The 18,430-nt window shown below is 33.2% G+C and overlaps 1 protein-coding gene across 1 annotated transcript in view; it reads right to left on the minus strand.

Moving 5' to 3' along the window:
• Positions 1-234: 234 nt before the first annotated feature.
• Positions 235-18,430, minus strand: part of LOC144968782 (cytoplasmic tRNA 2-thiolation protein 1-like) — a 48,422-nt gene continuing 30,226 nt past the window's right edge. Inside the window, exons 2-15 of the mRNA XM_078907457.1 lie at positions 16,866-16,989; positions 16,354-16,472; positions 15,408-15,464; positions 14,467-14,524; positions 13,750-13,827; positions 12,889-12,930; positions 11,116-11,165; positions 7,972-8,036; positions 7,506-7,571; positions 5,927-5,985; positions 4,495-4,554; positions 3,213-3,300; positions 2,766-2,802; positions 235-602 (exon numbers count right to left, since the gene is read on the minus strand). Coding sequence (XP_078763583.1) covers positions 345-602; positions 2,766-2,802; positions 3,213-3,300; positions 4,495-4,554; positions 5,927-5,985; positions 7,506-7,571; positions 7,972-8,036; positions 11,116-11,165; positions 12,889-12,930; positions 13,750-13,827; positions 14,467-14,524; positions 15,408-15,464; positions 16,354-16,472; positions 16,866-16,989 — 1,161 coding nt within the window. The 3' untranslated portion in view covers positions 235-344. The remainder of the gene's footprint in view (positions 603-2,765; positions 2,803-3,212; positions 3,301-4,494; positions 4,555-5,926; positions 5,986-7,505; positions 7,572-7,971; positions 8,037-11,115; positions 11,166-12,888; positions 12,931-13,749; positions 13,828-14,466; positions 14,525-15,407; positions 15,465-16,353; positions 16,473-16,865; positions 16,990-18,430) is intronic.

Below are 18,430 nucleotides of genomic sequence, written 5' to 3' on the forward strand. Positions count from 1 at the left end.
TATAAATGTGCTGGTACATTTCGTCTCCTTTCTCTCTTTCCCTTGTACACAGACACATATCTTTGTCATTTTTAGTCTCCCCCCTCCTATTTTTTTCATATTTTGATTTCATGATATAAATGTAACAGACACACAGACTCTCTCTCTCCTCAGATATGACCCCCTTTAAATAGCCTAGTTGAATAAAATCCCAAAATCATCTTCCTAACAAATCATAAATAAAGATACACAAGATATTTTCATAGATGTTTATTTCTTAAGATTAAATTTTTCAATTTAAGATCAATAACATCCAATGATTGCTTAATAACCCCTGAATCAAACCCACTATATAGAAAAGAGTATCAAGATAATTTTGTCACAGGGACATTTGTTGTATCACAGCGCTCATTACTTGAAATAAAACTAGAAGAAGGTATCTCTGGCTCCATCAACTCTTCTACTGGTCCTTGCTGACATCCACCACCACCACCACCACCACCACAGCACTGTGTCTTTTGGCCACAACCACCATTGTTTTCCATGTCAGCACCACTACTGTGACTTGAAGGATTCCTCTCGCCACCACCTTTCTCACTTTGGGCTGCAAGTTCTTCTTCCCACTGAAATAAAAAGAGTAAATGAGTGTATATGTTTCCGAGACTGCACTAGTGAAATCAGTTCAGTCCATAGCTAACATAATTCATAAAAGGGAGATATGAATCAATTACATGTTGAGGACAAAGATTACATTTTTAAGATCCGTACCCTAATCACTTTATCATTACAACACCTCAGTCTTTAGTATGATATAAATGCAAAATATTGAATAGGCTTATAGAGGTACCAACACATCACTATATACTGAAATCAAATAATACACTTTCAATATTCCCAAACTCAATGTGGATGGTAATCTTCACTCGTTTTTCCAAAATATGTTCCCTGTTGAACAATCTACCTGCCCACATGTGGAACAATCTACCTGCCCACATGTGGAACAATCTACCTGCCCACCTATGGAACAATCTATTTGCCCTCCTATGAAACAATCTACCTGCCCATGGAACAAAATAATTGCTTGTATCAAACTTTTTTAGCTATATATATTTCTTTAAATAGAGCATTTATAAAGTGCAATATCCCCTAAACATGCTCAAAGCGCTTTACAAGGGGTCCCTAGCCAACAGCAACAATTAACATGTAGGACGAGACCTGATGCCTGTTGGGCGATATTACAACTTTTGCGAACAGAGACAATACTGTTAACGACCAGGTACTCATTTTCACCTGAGTATGGTGAGAAAATGTGTAAAAAGTATTTTCCAAGGACAACTATGCATCAAGTGAGACTTGAACCCAGGACCTTCCAATCTAAAAGCGAGTGGTCACACCACTAGACCACATAGCCACACAAAGTTATTAAGATAAACTAATAAACAGACTATAAGACAGCTAACCTACTTTTTTTTAAAGGATATGCATCATAACACACTCATTCTGACCGAGTCAGTCAGTTTACTTCAAATCAAAGAGGAAGAAGAATTCAGAGGTTTAATGGTGTAAAGGGAGGGAAAACTGACATTGTTGGCTGCACTGCTTGCTGCCAGTCTTTGCCGTTTTGATGTTTGGATTTCAGTTACGTTAAAACAGTTAATAGAATTAAAATAATATGAAAGTCTGCTAGATCAATGTGGAATGGATGACATGAAGGACATCATGATGAGAAGAAGGTGGAGATGGATAGGGCATGTTATGAGAAAGGAGGAAGGAAAATCAGCAAAACTGCACTACACTGGAAACCAGAAGGACAGAGAAGAAGAGAAAGGCCCCCGGGCAACTTAGAGGGGAATAGTAGAGGGAGAGATGAAAGAGTTGGGGGAGGGGGGGAGACCTGGAGCTCCCTGAAGATGATGGCCATGGACAGAGGAAGATAGAGGTCTTTTGTTGCTGCCCTACATGCTAATGGGCAGTAAGGAAGTAAATAAAACATTTTAGTGATATTATAGTATTGCACAATCTATTATCAATACAAATTTATGGGAAACAACTTTGAGTTTATCAAAATATTCTAATTGTTTTCATAGGCTTATTTCATCGTGGACAATGTACATTTAAGCACATCTTCATCCATCATGGCTTGTACTCTTGATGAGCATGTTGCCGGTCAGTTGTCTCCACGTATCACGATCCTCTGCAGTGTGCATGAAGTCTGCGTTGCTTTTAAAATCACTTTCGCAATTCTTAGGTTATTTAAATATGTCATTCTCTGTCTTCCTCTAGCTCTCTTTCCTTCGATCATCCCAGATGTTACCAACTTTTCTATTCCGTCTCTTCTCCACACATGTCCCAGAAACTGTAACTGCCTCTTTCTGATGGTATCTATCAATATTCTTCCTTTTCTCGCATTCGCCAACACTTCCTCGATCGTATACTTGTCTGTCCATGATAACCTCAATATTATTCTACACATCCACATCTCAAATGCCTCTAACCTCCTAGTACATTCTTTCTCAAGCATCTATGTTTCACAACTGTATAAAAGGGTACTTATAACATATGTTTCCACAACTTTCATTCTAGCCTTCAACTTTAGGTTGTTGTTGGACACATAAGATGCATTAAACATTTAAACGCATTTAAATGGGTATCTACGAATTTTACAAATCTCTTCTTTACAACGAGGAAATGCATAACAAAACCTCCCCAATGGCTTAAAAACACATAAGTTAACATCATTGCACTACAGCTAAACAGAATAAAATTTCATAATTTTCACGTATTACCTTTCTTCTTTCCTTGTGAATTTTTCCAATTCCAAGTCTGAAAAAAAACCCCCAAAGACAAAGAAAATTAATAAATTATCATGTAATAATTTATACATGACTTATATCCATACTAAGATAAATTCGTACTCAATTTTATCAGCCTAATAGATTATTTGTGGGGAACCATTACAAATGACGTCTGGATAATCTAGATCTTTCAAAATAAACCCTGAGGGAATAATAAAGGGAATGTATTTGAATGTTTGAATAATTGTTTGTGAACCAGTGTCTGAGAATGGGAAAATAAATGCATTTATAGCTAGGTGAATGTTTGTATGTGTATTTTTGAGTGCGTGTATATGTGTGTGTCCATGTGCGTGTGTGTTGTGTGTGTGTACATGTGTGGGGGTGGGGGGGGGGTGTATAAGTGTGATGAATGTGCACATGCGTGTGAATATCTCTTACCGAGGCCTTCCCTTATTTAGTCCCTCCAGAAGAACACAAGCTTTACACACTTCATTGCTGGAAATAAAATGGCATCTCACACATTGAGCTGAAACCAAAGGAGAGAAAGTTAAAACAGGATGAGGATTCAGCTTGAAATCATTTGCCACTGAAGCAAAGAAAGTCAAGAGCTTTGCATTATCATGTCCAAAGAAAATTACAGAGGTCTGCTCCTAGGTGTCTGGCATTCAAGTAAAAAATGGCTACCAAAGCAAAATGCTCCTTAGAACAATAAATGCAAATAACTCCATACTTCCCATTGAGTCGGTCCATACACTAAGACTATTGTGTTTGTGTAGTAAACAACAATAGTGACCAACAAACAAAAGTGTGTATAACCATGGTTGTTTGTAGTCATCAGAGAGAATTGAGGGAGTACTTTATACCCCTACAGCTGTCAATAAGCAGTGATAAATGGGTGATTGATGTTGATATCCTATATGTAGTGTTAGTAACACCTCCAATGATCTAAAGAAATCTACCAAAGACTTGAATTAGAAAGATGTGCCAGATTGTGAAATGACTTAACTTATGAGCTTTTGCATCTCTTAAATCGAATTGGGATGCCTCTGTTGCCTTCACCAAGTCATGCTTTAGGTTAACCAACATTGTCCATTCAAAGTAATCATCTACAGTGCCTGAAGATTCTCAGTTGTGTTGAGATTCAGTTGCTGATCTTCCAATCTTGTTTGAACCAGACGGGTAAGGTTGTTATTGGTTATCCCATGAATGGGTTTGAATTACACGGTCATTGAAATATCGCTAGGAATTTTCGGATATTGTCTCAGGATATGTTCAAAAAGGCGCCATCTCTGTTCCAGAATTTTTATACAGAGTGGTTTTTCATTGGGTTTTTTTTACACATAAACATTTATTCACACTATCCTTCTTCTTTTTCTTCTTCTCTTCTTCTTCTTCTTCTCTCATCATCATCATCATCATCATCATCATCATCATCATCATCATCATCACTAAAATAAAGTCAGAATAATAGAATGCGTTCTGAACATGGTTACCAAGAAAGGATGAAAGGAATGGAAGATAAAAGATCATCTAGAATTACCTTATTTTAGTTCAAAAATAGGAAGCCTGAAGCTGTATACTTCCTATAAAGGCAACTAAAATGCATTAGACAAAAAAAAAAAAAAAAAAAAGTATAAATAGAAAAGCAAAATAAAGTTCTAGAGATTAAAAAGTCACTTTGTGAATATCTCAATGATAATACCAAAAATTCCAAACTTACTTTGTGTTGGCATCCGGACCTCTGTCTTGACACTTAGACTCTCTCCACTATGAATAATGTCTGAAAAAAAAAAAAATTCTATGGGAATCTTCAACTTGTAACTTGTCATCCACTTTCTCAATGAATTGTAAGTAAGCATTTGAGACTGCAGAAAAAAATTTTGTTCACATATTTGTACTACATTATCTAACACATATCAGTGGGTTTATAAGGTGTCCCTTTCACAAGAAAGCTCGAGTCGTGTTTCTGTAATTTGTTTCAAAAACTGTGCATGAAATCATAAGTATCAGTTCAAAAATCAAAATTAGATCAAATTGCTTTTTCAGTGTATTTATTTACATCAACACAAAGTACCACAAAGGTATCAAGCATTTTAATATCCAGATGAAATCGTTCAAATTGCATTGAAAATTTTACACATGACTAAAGAGCAAAAAATGGCAAAAGACAACAGTAAATTATACCATTGACTCATTCAAGAAAAAAATCCTTGGTACTGGTTTAATTGATTTCCTAGAGTCATATCTCGGGTTAAGCTAAATAAAAAAAAATAAAAATGAACATATACACAGCACATTTCTATGAATTCACCATGCTAAACAGGCTTCACAATGTTACATTTATTCCCCAAGCAGGCCATATGCAACCATATTTCCATTAAAAACAGTGCCAGCCCTCTGTTTAGTGTTCTTTTTGTACTAACATTCCTACAATATCCATCTCTACCTATAGCCAGCCACTCATTCACACCTGAGTTGAGTAGGGTAATGTGTCTAAAGTGCCTGTAACAAGACGAGACACCACACCACTGAGCCAATGAGGTGACTTCCTATACTCATGGTTCCAGTTAAGTTGACGACCATCCTCAGTGTCTGGCTTTGCTGACTACATACCAAAGTCACAAGCGATGGATCTGGTTTAGATTTTCTAAAATTTTCTTTAGTGAAGCCTGTTAGGATAATCATATTTTACACTTTTCTGTTTAATATAGTAGTCGTTAAAAATACAAAGTCTTATCAATATTTTAGTTGCTCTGAAAAGGGTCATTGTTGGTTGATACTTTAATTGATAATTTTATTTATTTATTTAATTGGACTTTTTAATTGTTTTTTCAAGATTTTTTTTATTTTTTGCATTAAAATTTTTTTTTTTTTAAGGGTTTGTTTGTGACATTATTACTTTCTGTTACTTATGCAAGAGCAGATCATTAACCCAAAAGTCAGCTGTCTCAGTTAGGTAGTAAGTCATGTGATATCAGGTAGGACTCTTGTTATACTACATAGGTATAATTTCTTGAGGTGATTAGTTTAACGATACCGGAATGAACATTTTTCTTTTTTCTGTTCGACAAAAACCATTTATTAATTTGATTAGAAAAATAGCAACAACAAAAACTAAAATAGAAAAAAACCCTAACAAAATAACAGCTCACCGATGATCGCACTGGGTCTTATTTTCTCCAAATCTTTGATATATGCTCTTGCAAATCCCCTGGAATAAAAATATTAAAACATCAGTATCTTAAACACTTTCTGATTCAAAGATCAGAATATTGTGACTGACAATACCAAAATCGGCTGGCTTTCAGAAAGAGAAAAAGAAACATACACATACACACACACTAAAACACACACATACATACACAAAAAGGAAAAAAAAAATTTATAAGTTTGATATGCCACGTTCACCACTTTTACATGTTATATCAAATTTATAAGTCTAGTATCAGTACCAGAAAAAAAAAGGCAGATTATTCACTTTGACAATATTCACAGGCAACATTGAGGAATTTGAAATCAAATCCTTAAAGTGCTTATAAATACACATATTGCTCAATTAAATTCAGCTGACTACACATTAAGATACCAGCTACCTATATTGGTCTAGGGAGTCATCTTAAAAAGAACACAATTACACTTCTATCCAATGAGCAGGAGAGCCAAAAAAAAAGACTGGGGATATTTGTGGGTTTGTTTTTTCATATATTTTATCATTCCAACTGTCCAAGACAGATGTTAAGGAGGCATTAGATTGTTATTATGATATAGATAGTAGACCTATAACCTATATCAGATCACAAGCCTAGCGTAATAATGCGAGTCCACAAAGCCATACAGACGGTCTTGAAAATATTTCTCCCAGTACCCACTATCTCCATCAAACAAACTTTACTGCATTGAAGAAGTTTACATAAATAGCTTTGCAGTTGGGGCAAAAATGTTAGTATTTCTACAAATTTTTTGTAGTAGTTGGAGAAAAATCATGACCTGATGTGTTACTCAGTAATATGTGACCCACCATTCCAATTTCGTACTAAGTCAGAATGGACTATATATAAATTAATGTACAAGTTTGAACTTGATCAGTTAACCGCCATACTCTGCAAAATACACATCAAAAAATTTGGCCAGAAAACTCGTCCTTCAAATATTGATCAATTTAAATGAACCTCATCTTGGCAAAAACGCTCAAATCTAGGACCTCACGAGTTTCACTTGTGTGCATGGGTGTATGCTTGTGATGTGCATGTATTATTGAGTGGTGCGTACTGTTGTTGTTGTTGCTGTTGTTGTTATCATCATTATTATTATTATTATTATTATTATTATTATTATTATTATTATTATTAGTATTATCATCATCATCATCATCATCATCACATCATCATCACTCATCATCATCATCATCGTCATCATCGTTGCCGTCATGATGATGATGATGATGAGATGATGATGATGATGATGATTATTATTATTATTATTATTATTATTATTATTATTATTATTATTATTATTATTATTATTATTATTATTATTATTATTATTATTATTATTATTATTATTATTATTATATTATTATTATTATTATTATTATTATTATTATTATTATTATTATTATTATTATTATTATTATTATTATTGTTATTATTATTATTATCATCATCATCATTATCATGATTATCATATTCAAAATAGCCAATGGCTTAAGGAAAATTATCCTGCTCCCCTTACCTGTAAGCATTTGGAGAATATATACATTCTGTGGAGAAGTAGTCCAACTTTTTGAAGTATGCATACCTGATAGAAGACAATATAAATATTTTAAAATGATACCCAGCCTGTGAATTAATTTTGGGTTGTAGCTATACTACATAATTAAGAAATGGAAATATATGTTTTGAAAAATTATGATATTCATAATTATGACCACCACAGCTGCCACCATCATCACCACCACCACCGTACCAACATTATCATCATCATCATAAAAACAATGTTTACACAAAGAGGTCTTTTAGAGTTTGATGACCAATTAAACATTCTTCCTCATTGTGATTATTTTACATGTTTCAAACAAAATGATACATATTTCACGTTTGGGGTATTTTTTTTCTTTTAGATAATCCCGATCTTTTAACAATCAAGTGATCAATTATTGACATCTAATAAAATCTATATTTTTCAATAAATTACTCACATGACAATTTCTTTTTCATATGTATACTTGAAAGGTTTACAACGAGGTAAATACCCATCTGCGCCCTGTTGACAAGAAATGAGAGGAAAATAATCACAAGTAACCGCCTATCTCGATGCAGTATTTATGCTGGGAGGAACCAGGAACCAAAAAGTGAATCTAATTGATCAGAAACACGAAATTAAACACTCCCTCAGTAGAAGGAAATTAATTCAATTAAAGTTTCTTAATTTAGATTTTAAATTCAATTGCCTTATTCATTTTTGGACATATTAAAAAAAAAATAAAAATAAAAAAAAATAAAAATAAAATTCCCTTTATTCATCCCCAAGGGGAAATTTGTCTTTAGGGTCTATTCCAAGGGAAGACTGGAATAACCCAGGCGTCAGCCGCAGTGCAGCGCCGCAAAGTGAGCTAGGGCTAGGTGACTTGCTCAAGGCCACACAACGCAGCGGCGGGTGATCGAACTCGGTACCTTTTGGGTACGAAGCAAAGACCGTACCGCTGAGCCACGCTGCCCCATATAGTATGAAAAGAGAAATAAAAGTTCTTGTTAATGAGTGGAAAAATAGGTGGAAAACATGCGAGTAGAAACAAAAGACAGCACATTAAAACAAATTTGTTTAACAAAAAAAATGTTTTGAGAGGTTCAATGGCACTTACAACACACCAGGTATTTTGAGACAATAGATTTAGATAAGAGAGAGAACAGGAATAGATGATAGAAGAAACGCACTTCTATATCCAGTTGGAGACAAAAAAAAATAATTGCCTGGATCTTTGCCGAAAACGAAAATACATTTGTATATTACCAACAAGACATATTTTAGCAATGACTATGAAAAATGTTTTTTTCTCTTTTTGAGGAAAATTTTTGTCTAAAATCAAAGCCCTATCTCCACTGAGTAAAAATGTTTTTGAATTTTGAAAATCCATTCATAAATAAACAAGTTATGCAGTTTCAAATGTGTCATTTAATTGGATGACCCGCAAAGAGGGAAAAAACGCGAAAATATGGGACGCTTTTTCGACATTTTTTTTCGACCTTTGGTTGTATCTTGCGTAATAAATGGATTAAAAGATTGAAACTTGAAGAGCAAATTAGGATGGTGTTTTGTAAAATACGGGAAAAGTACTCGTCATATTCATATGAAATTTTACAACCAAAAAGAAGAAATGTTCATGTATTACCTTGTCAGCGACAAAACCTCCACGCCCGGTAGTTTTAGAAATATTTTACTCCAAAGAATAAAAATCTATTTTTAACGGTCTTCTGGTAATCGCGCGAGTTTTGTCGCTTGACATAATCTAAAATGACCTTTTTTCTAACTGTGCCAACTTTGTCATATTCATCGATAAACAGCATCGCAATTAATTTTTTTAAATAGCATATACGAAACGGCTTCGTCCCATATTTTGACGCGAATTCGGGCACTTCGTGAGCGAAAAAGAAGCCCAAAGATTTGTGCGGGATAGTCATTGCTACATATTTAATACATACATAATAGAAATGTAAGGCATCTAGCATTGAAGAGGGAAAACAATTAATCTATTATATAAAAAATGTATGACAACAGTGGCTATACCCAAAGCACAAGCCATGATACCACAGGATTTTCTATCGCTCATTGACTTACTGACTTAAGGCCTTTCGCTTTCTAATCATCCGATCGGGACACCTCGGCTGCCTCTCTAATCATCCGTGTCATTTCCTTCCACTGTTCATGGTCTTTTGCTGTGAATGCTAATTTCGTAAGATCTTCCTTTGATTTTAATACTTTGTTATATTGAGGACAGTGTGAATTGACATGGGTGGTCTACCTTGATATTTCTTGTGTCCAGATGGGGTGAAAAAAGAATGCATGGCTTTATTAGCTGGTATATTTACATCTCTTCTGAGTAAGAAAAGCCGCCATCTTGCCTCCAGGATTTGAATGGATAAGGATCTTTCATTGCATTTTTCATACAGTGTTTTATTGCTTATTTTTGTGGGGTATCGTATATTCAGGACTCTTTCCAGTTTTTTCTATGGAATCTGTCTAATCCTTGCTCTTCGGTTCCAGTCATTGCCCATGTTCCGCAGTTGTATATATGCAAGGATTTTACAAGGGTTGTGTATAATTTGATTTTAGTATTTAATTTTATTTTAGCTTTTCTAATCCATATATGTAATAATTTATTTAGTGCAGCCGTCAATAAACTTTTTCTTCTGTCTAAGTCTTCCTTGTCTCCTATTAATGATCCTACTTTTTTCGTGGCTCTCCATTCCTCTTTCTTTGACAGTAATGTTACATCTGTTTTGTCAGTATTAACGTACAGTTGGCGATTTTGTAAGGCTCTTTGGATTTAATTAACATTGACTTGTTTGAGGCCGATAAAATCAATGTCGTCTGCATATGCAATTTCCATGGGGAGTTCATTTTCAAAACGTAATTGGGCCGAAGGAACAGATTTACGCACATCTTTTAAAGCGTTTTCTAGGTAAATGATAAATAAAACAGGGCTTAGGCTGTCTCCTTGTGGTGTACCGATGTTACCAAGGAATAATTTATTCTCTGAGGCACTGATTATTTTGGTCGTTATCCAGGTTTCACTTTCATATTATTTAACAAGGATTGGCGATTGATAGTATCGAAAGCGGCAGACATATCGCTCATTTTGTTCAAGAATACTCAGACCATCTGGATAGCAAATTACCAAAAGTTATGTCCCACCATACAGAGAGAGAGAGAGAGAGAGAGAGAGAGAGAGAGAGAGAGAGAGAGAGAGAGAGAGAGAGAGAGAGAGAGAGAGAGAGAGATAAATATAATTTAATGTTTGTTTTTCTTTGAGAATAGGGGGTTGACGGCAGTTAGAGGAGGAGGAAAAGTCATCATTTTAATATGATTAAGATTGAAAAATGACTATATTAGTTACAATTACTCTCAGGCTGCAATGGAATTTCCAATAAATAATAATAAATCATATTAATACGACAACACAAACAGAAAATATAATAAAAACTAATGACCGCTTAGTTAAATACACCGATAAAATTTTATTAAAAAATTAAATTGATAAAGTCAGGAGCAGGCACTGGTTTAAGAGACATATCTGGAAAAAAGTGAGTACGAAACAGTGCCAGAAAAAGCAATAAAAGCTTACCGTTGTAATAGCTGTACATCGTCTAAGTCTTGCAATATCACCTCGTAACACTGACATTTTTTTAAAATAAAGGAAATGACAAGATCAAAATACCAATATATCGACTGGCCAGCAACCAATGAGTAAAATAATCCTGTTAGCTATAGCTTTTCATAAACATAAACATTGAATTTTTTTTTTTTTTAAACGTCAGCTTTTTTATAGCGCAATATCCACTAAACATGCTCAAAGCGCTTTACAACGCACGGGTTGCTGAACAATAGCAACACTTAATATGTCGCCTGTAAGGACAGAGACAACACTGTTAATGACCAGGTACTCACTTTACACCTGAGTATAGTGAGATAATGTCAGTAAAGAGCCTTTTCCAAGGACTCAACTATTTGCCGCTCAGAGCAGGGCTTGAACCCAGGGCCTTCTGATCCAAAGGCCAGTGTTATACCACTAGACCACATAGCCGTGATCACATAGACAAGTAATAAGTTATTATTCTAAACAGGGGAAACTTTATTGCAAGTTAGGTTCAGAGAGGTATAAATCACCATTCCTAATTCTTTAATTTGCAACGAAAGACTTCAGACGTTTTCTTGTTTTCTGCAGCATTCCTCCCTTCATCTTTCCTATCCTCCAAGGATTGACTTGATGACTTCATTTATTCAAACCTCACTGAAAGTACTTTGTGATAAAACAGCATCTCACAGAAAAATAAGCAGTAGTCATTGTTTGTTCATAATTTCTAAAAAGTAAACACATACGGTGGAATGAAATTCTTATTTCTTTCACAAATTTTGTATACAAAGGAATTAAGAATTATCATGGAGATGCCATAATCTTATCACAATGTCTTTAATTATACAGTAATTTGCTTGAAATAACAGCTATCCAGGATCTTGATAGCAAACAGTGACCTCAAGAGCAAAAGGGATTAATCTCGATACAAAGTGCAGTTAAGATTTTCTTTTTCTCACTCCTCTGCCTATCCACTGATTAAAGATGTGGTGGAGAGTACATTGTTGCAATAGATTACCATACTAACCAAGATATATTATGACTGTCTGACTAATGCTACAGAAATCAGTATTAAACTCCAGCTCCACGGAACTTAAGGCATTGAAGGATTACTTTGAAAAAATAAACAGCTAAATTGATTCTTTCAAAAAAGGAAACGGATATGACTCAAGGATCTTTGCAAACTTTTTTTAAAAGTGATTCCCTTTGATAAACTGTTTGAGGTTATATGAAAACAATAATGCAGGGAAACAAACTGTTTTGATTTATCTTTGAGACAAATTGTGTGAAGATTTTGGATTTTACCTTTATCAAAAAATACCCTAAAAGATGAATAATTGTAATATATCATTGGGTATTCAAGTGTTAAAGATCATACGGACCCGGCAATGCAAATTATCTTATATAGACCTAAAGAAACAGATCATTGGGGGACAAAATCGAACTGTTTGAATGCTTTTAGTGTGCTCTTGTACATTTCAGCAATCAGTGATATCAGTTGATAAGGGAGTTTCAGTCGCTTATTGCTGGGAAGAAGCTGTATTTGAATGCACATCATTTCTTGCGATGATGATCATCTACAATGTCTGATGGAAATTCAACACATTTTATGATTCATTGTCATTGACAGGATGCATGTGGTCTTTAATTCTTATTTCATTGATTGATGCTTATGCCTTAGACTGATTATGACCAGTCAGAAATGAACATGGAAACAAAATAAATAAATGGTTTATACATGAAGAAGAGAGGAAAAAGGCTTACCATTCATGATCACAGTTTCAGCAATGTCATCTGCATTATGACCTATGGATAAAGTATATTTTTTTAAAAACAGGAAATGACGACAACTGCCTAGACACTAATTTGATACTGATATGGCTTATCATAATAGATTGTGCCTGGCATAACAATTTACCACAATAAATAAATAAATATAAAATATTTCACTACCGGTACTCTGCATATTGACTGAGAGAATCATAAACTTTGTTCATTATTCTCTTTATTGATTAATATGTATCAAATGAATAGCAATCTAAAAGTATGACACTAAATGGAACCATAAAAGTGGAATGTTCATAAGGGATTAAAGGCAAATGTTTTTCTTACATTGACAGTGAAAACAGTGATGACAAAAAAAAAAAAAATTTTATAATTTTTTTTTAAAAGACCCAAAAAAAAAAAAAATATCAAAATTTGTAATCGTCAGTCTTCATACGGCAATTCCTGGTTTCATACTTTTCATAATTTATATTGTTGCTTATACTAATACTTCAGAAAAATCATAGTAATGAAGTTTAACAATAGGAGAGAGTCAATCTTAATAACCAGGACTTTTTAAATTTTTTTATTTTTATTTTTTATTTTAAAGGGCACAAGTTTGTTGGGTTTGTTTTTTTGGGGTTTTTTTTTTAATTTTAAAGGGTACTTCCACTTGGCATTTTCCATATAGGAGAAGTTAAAAAATCATAAATTTCTATTTGTTTTCAAGTTTGTGAAACCATGATATTCTCCAGACCTTGAAAGCTCAATAATATCAATACCTAAAATTACTACCAGAAAAAACTTCCACTAAACTGGAATGATTTCTGTGTGAGTTCGAACATCACCCGTACTACTTACCTGTTACAATTTTGCTGGCTCCCAACTTCATAGCCCCTCTATCCAAAGCTTGACGTCGGAAAACTCCACAGAATGTACCTTTGAAGACGATGTAACAGATGTTTTGAATTAGTCATTTACAATTAATGATATTGAAAGTTTGATGTCATTCAGACTTAGAATTTTGCACTTTTTAGAGACGAATATTGAATTTGTTTATTTCTTATTAGAAACCAGTTAGTTTTAATCCTTTAACATAAACATGACGACAAATACATTGTTTCAAAGACAGATTAACTATCACAAGACAGTCCAAAAAGTATTAGTACAAACAGAACATAGAATAAGTACTTCACTATTATTCTATATAAAATTATCAAAAGTATACAGCATTGAAAAAAAACAAAACATGAAGGGGGCAAGGGAAACAAAATGGGGTCAAGATACGAAACAGATCTGAACTTTCGAATACAATATGTGATAAACATACACACACACAAACACATACATATACGCAACACACACATTCACACACACACACACACACACAATATCACAGAGGTATCATTATGACTGGTATGTCATAATAATATCTATCTCATGATATTTTTTTCTACATCCCAAAAGAACAGAACAATCACATTATATCGTTATGAAGATTTTGTATATTTAAGGAAAGTCGTCTAATATGATTATGTGTAATAAAGTTTGAAATTTGACAAACAGATGTGTATTTACAATTATTTTTGAGACCAATCTGTTTTACAATGTCATCCATCGTCCATCCATAGAGTTCCTGAAATTGACATGAAAGAAACCATCACTGGTTATTGAAATTGAAATTTCAATTATGTTATCTGTTTAGTACAACAAAAATAATACCAAATCACAATAAAACATATGGTTGTGACTATCCACGAACATAAGTCGATAACCTCAGATTCAATTACAAGTCAGAAGATGTAATATTTATATTTTTACAAGCTATTTTGGAGTGTAAGTATTGCATCAAACTGAACTGACCATTATGTTAAAATCCCTACTGTCAGAGCTTAATGCTGTATGATAAGTGCCTTTGTGATGAATCAATATCAGAATATTTAATGGAGCATATAATATGTTCCATATCATCCTACACAAAAGTGAATTATTTGGGAATTCCGCCAACAATAAAAAAAATAGCATCCCATCCATTTTCAGGTTTACAAAAACAACAAGGAGCTAATGGGTTGATAATTGCTCTCTCTCTCTCTCTCTCTCTCTCTCTCTCTCTCTCTCTCTCTCTCTCTCTCTCTCTCTCTCTCTCTCTCTCTCTCTCTCTCTCCCTCTCTCTCTCTCTCCCTCCTTGTCTGTCTCTCTCTCTCTCTCTCTTTCTTTCTCTCTCTCTCCCTGTCTGTCTCTATCTCTCTCTGTCTCTGTCTGTCTGTCTCTCTCTCTCTCTCTCTCTCTCTCTCTCTCTCTCTCTCTCTCTCTCTCTCTCTCTCTCTCTCTCTCTCTCTCTCTCTCAAGACACTGAATACTTGAGACATTGTGCAATAAAGTTGCTTAATAGTAGGAGTCAATCCATCTACCTTAGCCCATAAGCAAACTACTAAACCAGAATACTAGTCTAAAGAATAGTGAAAGAAAATATAAGAAGTGTAAAAAAACAAAAGGAAATATGAATAGAAATACCATACCTCGTAAGACACAATGGTCAAGGGAAGTTCATACTGTTGTTGATTTCTTTTTACAGTCTGGTTAAGAAATGTTGACGGAAAGCAAAAGAATAATATTTCTTTTTATAAATGTGAATTTCAAAGAGTAAATAAATACATTAGTACATACATACATACATAGAATACATACAAATACATACATAGAAATAAATAAATAGATAGATAAATAAATGAATGAATAAATACATAAATAGATAAATAAATAAAATAAATAAATGAATAAATTAATAAATATATAAATAAATAAATTTATAAATAAGCTATTTTATGGTGGGAAGATTATGAATACAATATATTATTTGTTACACTTTTTGAACAGTAGAATATAAGCTGAGATTGTAAAACTGATCAATTTTCCAAAGATAAGCATACATACCTATATCACTTGTGATCAATATGCTTGAATGTGTATCTTAATAAATACAACATAAAACCAAAGAAAAAATCCCAAATACTTTTTAAAAATTAATTCATTAATCAGGGAATTAATAAATATAAATAATAATAATAATAATAATAATAATAATAATAATAATAATAATAATAATAATAATAATAATAATAACAATAATAATAATAATAATAATAACAACAATAATAACAATAATAATAATAATAATAACAATAATAATAATCATCATCATTATTACTATTATTATTATTATTATTATTATTATTATCATTATTATTATTATTATTATTATTATTATTATTATTATCATTACTATTATATTATTATTATTATTATTATTATCATTACTATTATTAATTATTATTATTATTATTATTATTATTATTATTATTATTATTATTATTATTATTATTATTATTATTATAGTGAAATAAAATGCCCAAGAGAAGTACAAAATATCATCATCGTCATTATTATTTAGTTAGAAACATTTACTTCCAAGGAATCATCTCTGTAGCCTGTGATGCCTTCGTCCACAGACAAAAGAATCAACTTGAGACCATAGTCATAACGTTCATTCAGGACCTTCATAGTATGAGCCAGAACTGTGGAATCTGGAAAGGCGAAATACAATGGTTGATTACAAGGTTAGTTATTTTTTTTTTTTTTTTTGTTTTTTTTTTTGTTGTTTTTGATATATTTTTTGCTGGGTTTTTTTGTTGTTGTTGTTTTTGTTTTATTTTGTTGTTTTTTGTTGTTAGGTGTTTTTTTTCTTGTTTCGTTTTATTTTAAATCTTTTTTATATTAATTTATTTATCTATTTTTAGCTTTGTCTTTTTCTTTATCTTTTTTATTTATCTATTTTTTTTTTTTTATCTTTAGGATTTAATTAAGGCACACTCATCTAAATTGAAAGGATTAAGTCAGAGGTCAGAATTGCAAGTAAACATCAACAGTATGTATTTTTCTCCTCAACTACGTCTGATGAGTCAGAGTTCTCTACTCACCTTTACCTCCTGATGCTCCAATAGCAACCACGTCTCCTCTCTTGAACAACTCTGCATCCACAATCGTGCGATGGATCTCTTCTTCAAACGCCCAGAAGAAGCATTCCTTGCATAAAGCATCTCCCTGAAATATTCCGTCAATGAATTCTAAGAAAAGTTGGAATCGCAAGTGGAGAAAACTAGCAGGAACTCTACACCAAAAGCTGTGCTATTAGCAATTAACTTGTGAAGGTAATAAATGTCCAAATAAACAATTTCTTTTAAGGGACAATTGTCTTGTTGGGCGAGATGCACTTTACAGACTATTAATAAAAGGCAATGTGCATCCATTCAATCCCTGCCCTCTAGAATTAAACAACCACACAGCCCCATAATCAAGCAGTCGTGGTGGGAAGTAAGGGATAACAAAAAAGAAACAATAATTCTCTTTGTTATTACCTTCTAGGACTTCAAAAATCTTAAATTTGACACTTATAAAATACCATAGTAATGGCCAGAGGGCATAAAACGTATCTACTGTGGATCAACAACGTTTTTTTTTTTGTTGTTGTTGTTTTTCAGTTATAAAAAAAAAAAAAAGAAAGAATGTGAAAAAAAAAAAGATGTCAATCCCCCCAAAAATCTTTTGAATGTACACATCACTATCAGTGATGTTCAGCCTGGCTGAGTTCGATTATTTTCAAGAAAGAGGAGGAGAAGGAAGAGAATCAAAGTGCGTGTGTGGTGGAGGTGTTGATTTTGTTATGGAATTTATCATTACATCAAAACGCTCAGTGCTTATTATATTTAACAATACGCTGCCGTTGTTATCGACATAGTTGTTGATTGGGGTGTTGCTGTTGTTAACTCCGTATTACTTTTTGTCGTATTATGATAAAATACAAACAGTTGGTAAAGATATTGAACAGCATTGTTTTCGTTGTCCTAACCATTGAATGTTCCACCCATCAGATGGCACCTTTTGGGGAAAGGATCAAATTCAGAAATTGATCTGCTACAACTTATAATTTCAAATCACTCGCCTCCTAACTACATACAAGTATATAGTCCTTGCAAAGTAGAAACAGTCAACGGTGCCTGTTTTATAAAAGACCGCTATACGTCAGAAGGGTGCAGCTACCTCTATCTCCCGTCCGTGTCCGCCCACAAACGCCCACTGAGGGAGACTTGGATATATCCCATTTCACACAAACGGTTTCACGCATTAAGCTTGTCACACAATTTACACCTCTGGCATCTTGAATTGTCACCAAAATGGCATCTGAGGCGTTTTAATTATTATTTTTTAAATGTCATTTTATATTATTACTGGGCACTTTTTAAAAAATGTATTCATGTGTGTAAAACAAAAAATATCAATATCCGGTGCACCTCAAGCTACAGACCAAGTCAACAAAAGCAGGTAAATTTGGATACGACTACGACGACAATTGTAAAACAAGTACAGCTGAGTACTTTTATAACGAATTAGCTGGAAACGAATTGGCGGAAATAACGAATAGGTACATAACCGCGTCCCATTTATTTCCTTCTCATTATTTCAATAAAATCATAACATATATGAT

The sequence above is a fragment of the Berghia stephanieae genome, chromosome 3 (genome assembly GCF_034508935.2).
Source record: "Berghia stephanieae isolate SIO BIC M18660-M18661 chromosome 3, UCSD_Bste_1.3, whole genome shotgun sequence".
Lineage (NCBI taxonomy): Eukaryota > Metazoa > Mollusca > Gastropoda > Nudibranchia > Aeolidiidae > Berghia > Berghia stephanieae.